This window comes from Limulus polyphemus, unplaced genomic scaffold (assembly GCF_000517525.1).
Source record: "Limulus polyphemus unplaced genomic scaffold, Limulus_polyphemus-2.1.2 Scaffold322, whole genome shotgun sequence".
NCBI lineage: Eukaryota > Metazoa > Arthropoda > Merostomata > Xiphosura > Limulidae > Limulus > Limulus polyphemus.
The window spans coordinates 613962-620081 of record NW_013665932.1 but is presented as its reverse complement, the minus strand read 5'-3'; the positions used below and the strand labels follow the sequence as shown (position 1 = coordinate 620081).

General features: G+C 29.5%; 1 protein-coding gene across 1 annotated transcript in view; it reads left to right on the top strand.

Annotated features, from left to right (window-relative positions):
• The window catches only part of LOC106457371 (X-ray repair cross-complementing protein 5-like), a 40787-nt gene that overhangs the window by 17194 nt on the left and 17473 nt on the right, over positions 1-6120 (top strand). The window contains exon 5 of the mRNA XM_022383281.1: positions 4252-4419. Coding sequence (XP_022238989.1) covers positions 4252-4419 — 168 coding nt within the window. The remainder of the gene's footprint in view (positions 1-4251; positions 4420-6120) is intronic.

Sequence of the window (6120 nt, the reverse complement as noted above, 5' to 3'; positions counted from 1 at the left end):
TTTGTCTTCTTTGTTTAGTTGATTGCAGAAAGGCAAAATTAATATAGAATATGACGTTAAAAATGGTGGTTTGGGGGCTCGACTCATAATTTGCTGGTTGCAGGTTCAAATCCCCATCACTGAACATGCTTACCCATTCAGTCGTGGAGTATTGTAATGTGATGGTCAATCCCACTATTCATTGGTAAAAGAGTAGCCCAAGAGTTGGCGGCGGGTGGTGATGACTAGCTGCCTTCCCTCTAATCTTACATTGTTAAATTAGGGACGGATAGTGCAGATAGCCCTCGTGCAGCCTTGCACGAAATTCAAAACAAACAAACTTTGTTGAAAAATGCGATATTCTGATATTTATATATATGTGTGTGTGTATATATATATTACATCTTAAAATAATAGCGTATATATATATATATATATATATATGTCTATCGGTGTATGTGACCGAAATAATAAATACTGTGTAGCACCATCTATTCACAAACAAATATCCATAAAAAAATTTCACAATTTGGATATTCAAAATTTAGACAATTAGAAAAATAACTACGGTTTGGGCAACAACCATTTCTTTATCAAATAACACAATTTTAAATAAAAGTACTCTCCTCACAACAAGAACACGACTTTCACTGGGGATGTATGTAAGGGTTTGATTATATCTTTATTGATGTAATTTATAAATTTAGTACTAAAAAGATGAGGTTCTTAAAAAAATTTATTTTTACATTAAAGAGTACTACCATTTATAATATAGAAAAACATTACAAAAAAGAAAAGCATCATCACAATCTGAACTCTTTTACTGTGCAGTACTTCCCAGAAAAATCTTTTTTTTAGAAAGTGCTCATTTTTTTTTCTAAAGTTTTTTCAATGAGAGATAAATGCTAACAGTAGTAATTACTAGCACGAACAGCTGCCTGTAGGGTAGCATTTCTGCTAGTTTATGTAAATCATTGCTTTTGATTTGTTACTTAAGACAAAGTATATCTCGAAATCTTCATTTTCCAATGACTACCTGTAGCTTCCAAAATAGGTGAATGAGGATGAGTTTTTGAACATCATAAAATTTTGTTCTCCACTGGCTTTTCCAGCTAAGATTTTCTGTTAAACAATTTTTGCCCATTAATAATAATTTTACTTTTTCAACTTAGCAGATGGTTGGATAACTGGATACTAATAAACTGTTTCTTTTAATTTATTTTAGGTTTGCACAACTTTGAACATTAAACAAATACTTACCTTTATGTTGCCATAAGTTTGTGGTATTATTTTGTGCAGAGGTAGTCAACACATTTTTTAACTCCTTCTGGACTATAAAACACCTATCGGGTTTTGAGTGTGCACCTGCATATCAAATTTCAAAATTTGAGTAAAACGAGTAATTCTAATTCTCTTTCAACAATTTTTAACTCAAAAATATTTCAGTATTGATATTTTGTCATTTTAACATTTATTTAGTATAATTCACCAAAAAAAAGAAAAAAAACGAAAACTTGTATTTTTGTGTAGGCCTGAAGGATCTCATTTGTAAACAATGCATTTCAGTTTTTTCTGCTTATAATAAAATATTGTTTTTTGTTTCGTAAGAACTATCATTCATTGAGAATACAATTAGCTAATTTTGTTTGACTCATAATTTTACTTCTGTATGTGAGGGTTTATTATCACATGCCTATGTTCTCACGTTTTTTTATGATGCCACATCATGTGGTCTGAATAACAACGAATGAAGATCAGCTTTGTAAATAGCTAAAAGCAAAGTTTAAATGGATAGAGCAGGTTATAAACTATTTAGATCATTGTGGAGTGAATAAAGTACTATGAATAGTAATATATGGTGTTATGGGATAGTGATTAGATGAAGCTCCTGCAAAGGAAGGACAACAGAACTAATGAGAAATTTAGAAAACAAACACAGACCCAAGAATTCTTTGATACTTTCTTTAGATGTTCTTTTAGTTCCTGAAATATTTTTGTGTTAACTTTTATTTGTTTGAAAGCTAATGAAATTTTCTTTTGTGATAAGCCATCAGGTAACTTTAGTTAGGTTTAACGAGTACAGTAGCAACAGATTCTGATGACTAAAATCCTTATTTAAATTAATGTTTAAATTGTTCAAACAGCAGACATAAATAAAATAATCTTTACTATTTTAAAAAGAAACAATATTTGTTATATATAAATTGAACTCGACCAAGAATATTGTTAGAAAATTTTTTACCTAGCCTGACCTGATATCATTTCGAGTGGTCAGATACTAGGTCATCTAATAAATCATCTTCAGTTTCTGTTGTTTCTTTTATGATTTATAGCCAGAAATGGTAATTACTGCAACGGCAAAATAAAGTATTGAAAAAACAGTAATGTAGGCAAGGGAGTGGCTGGGTGAGCTCAAGCACCTGCCTTTTTGCTCTTATGCTCCAAAAGTGCCCTTTTTCTCAGTCATAAAAAGTCCATAACTACTAAAAGATATGCCTGCTTACCCTTGGTGCACCAGCGGCAACCCACAATCCCCATAGTTCCCCTAACATCTACTCCCCCCCCCAAAAAAAAAGATTTGTCTTGCAATGCTTGAAGAGTGATCTTTTTTTTTGTCAGTGAGCCCCCTAACCTTTTAATGTTTTTTGCACATTACTGTAAAAGAAATATGTTAATAAATCAATCAATCTGAAACTTTCTAATTGGTTATATAAAATGGAACTTTCTGTTCAACAATAAAAAAAAATGAAATTCTCAACTGAGAGTTTTATATAATTTTTTATTAAATTGTATGTAAATTTTAACATTTATACATTCCGAATTGTTTGTGCTAAGTTGATAAAACTAGACTTGCTGTATGAAACAGTTTTGTTTCATTAACATCAATCATTTGTTAACTGAACATGCACATATTAAACTTAAAAATCCTGAGGTTAGAATTAGATGTTCAATGAAACAAGAAAATAAAACTTATATATTTAAACACAAGTTCAATATGGATTTTTCACTAAAAGGAGTGCATAGTAATATTCCAGTGGCACTTTATTATAGTCCAAAGGTGGTAAATCTTTTTTCATTAAATCCAAATTCTTTTCATGCTTCACAAAAGTAGTTGAATACTGTACCTTTTCACTGGATGTTAAAAATGTCACTTTTTTATTATGCTTATTTTTATCTCACTAAAGGAATCAGGTTTACAATTATACAGCATAAATTCTAAAATTGTTTATGATAATAGTATTTTTGATGTAGTGTTGTGCGTTGAGCATTTCTCAGAACGTACTTAATTTTTTATACAGTTATTTTTTAAATATGTTTTCTTGAACACTTGTTATTACATACTACATAATAACAGAATATTATATTATCTCATAAATCTTCACATTCAAAAAATACATGAGCCAATCACGCATTTAATGATGGTTGAATGTGATAGATGTGTTCTGAAGTGCCTGACAATAGAAACCTTTTTCCAATTTATTTTATAATAAGAATGAATTTACATTAAATTAAAGTTCTGATACACATTATGTGCGTGTGTGTGGTCTTTTCATCAATAAGCATGCATTATAAACAACAGCTATTAGTATAATCGTAAATGGTAAGAGATACGTTCTAGAATTTTCTCCAATTCTAGAGTTCAACAGCATATTGAGATCAAGTTAATCGCATTATAGGTTTGCATTACTATTATAAGAATGCGAGTGTATATAGATGTCGTAGTGATTAGGCTTAGAATATCTTGTATTTGACGTTAAAAGAGCATTTACATTAAAATTTTTAAGAATTATTTTGAAGTAGATTGTATAGAGAAGGTTAGTAATAGAACTTATAAGGTTCAGTAAATTGCAATTAGTTATATTAGATTTTGGAAAAGATGTGTCTTGGACAAAACTCTCCAATGATACTGAACAAATATTTTGTGTGAGACAAAGTTTAGCAACCTTAAGTTGAAAACAACTTAAGATAGCATGCACATATTTTTGATGTACAAATTACAAAATTTGTTACATTAGATAATTTATTGGATAATACTCAATATCTTCATCAGTTTTGTTGAAAGTATTGTAATTTACAAAACAAATGAACTCCAATTTTAATATTTTGAGCATTTTATTCTCTCTCTCTCTGTCATTTTGAACATAAAACGTTTTATATAATCTGTTGCAAATGTGTAATGTCTGATCTAGCTATATCATTCACTATTAAAACAGGTTTAGGTAAATTCACTTCTCTTCTTAGTTTAATCTGTATTAATTTCTTCTTTTTTAGTGGTCCGACATCTCTTGGTAGTGGCAACAAGGAGGATGAAGACAGTCGTGAAGACCAAAATCAAAATCATCTTCATGATCAGAAACCTAAAACTACACAACAGCTTGCAGGAGAAGCTTTACTCCAAAGGATATTGGATGAAACAAACGGAGAAGCTTACTCTTTCAGGTATTTATTATCTTATAATCATTACAAAATAAATGTAATTTGATTATTTAACCCCATTTTAATAGAAAAAAACTTAGGTAAACTTAGTTACGTTTAGCGAATGCAGTAAGTGACAGCAAACTATTGAGATCACCCAAATCCTTTTTTATTCAATATTATTAAGTTTATCGTATTCATACAACCTACACAAATGAAACAACATACTATTTGTTGAGAACAAATTATATTTAATAAGTATAAATTGATCTTAACCGAGACAGTTGTTGGCAAAAATTACAATAACTATAGCCTGACAAGTAATGGTAACATTATTGTGAAAGGCGAGACCACAGTCTTAGGTTGTTGATAAAGCTTCGTTAGTTTTTTGATATGTTTTATTTTTTATGATATTGGCCCAAAGTGGTGAAAGCTTCAAACAGAAAAATAAGTTACCAACAGAAATATGTTATTGAATACCATTATTTCATTTATTTTAATAGAAATATGAAAGTTGAAACTGTGTATATAAAATGGAACTTTATGGTCGATAATAAAAGAATATTAAATTCTAAGTTTTTCAAAACATTATCTAAATATGAAACTTTGGAATTTCTCTACCTTAAAAATGATATAAATAATAAATCCAATAAAATTTTTAAGATACTATTGAGAAAATTTGTCTGAAATTTCAATCTCGCTTTTTATAGTTCACCTTTCTTTAGCACATTCTACACACTTCAGGAGCGTCATTTGATTTAATACTGATACTAGGCTTGAACATTCCCTTAGAACATAATAACATGTCTTTAAAAATTGTGGAAATTAAAGAAAAATGTCTTAGATGAAGATAATTTGAGATACCACTACATAGTATTATATGTAAGGCATTATCAGGAACAGACCGAAGTAGCTTGTAAACAGATATATTAATATACATTTAACCAATGAACCAGAAGTAATCTTCATATTCACCCTTAGGCAAGTGGGGAGGAGCTTAAGTTGATTTGGTCGTTAAGAACTTTGTCTGCATTTGTTTTTATACTTATATTTATTTCTACAATTTCCAGGTTATTTAGTTTTTCACTTTTTTTCACAAACATGAAAAATGTTATAGTTTTTTTTGTGAATGAAATTGTGGAATGCAAAGGTTGAACCCATTTTCTCTAATTTTCAGCCTCTTGTTTCTATGGGACATCCTGTCTGACCTATATATATACACTTACAGTCTTGACATGTTAATTGGTAAATACCATTGTGGCTATATTTTTCAGTTTGGCCTATGTTGTTACATATCGTTTTGCCCAGATTGTTTACATAGTAGAATGCAAGTCTATAGGTGTCTTTGTTTAGTGGGTTATACATTTTATAATAAGGTTTCCCAATGTAGCTTATCTTATGTCATTTCTTTGTTTTTTGTCATTTAGTACAGTATGTGGGTATAGTGATTTTAAGTTAATGGCCTTTGATATTTTAAACAATAATGTGTAAATTAACTTTAATGTATAACCATTGTTGACAGCAATTTGTTTTATTGTTTTGAATTCAGTTTCATAATCTTCAGTTGATAAGGGTATAATGATAAGCCTGTATAACAAACTATGGAACACAGTAAGTTTGTAAGACATTGGATGCCTTGGAGAAGCATGTATGATGGTGTCACTACAAGTTGATTTTCTGAAAATGTTGAAGGAATGTATGACACTATTTATATCAATATTTTAA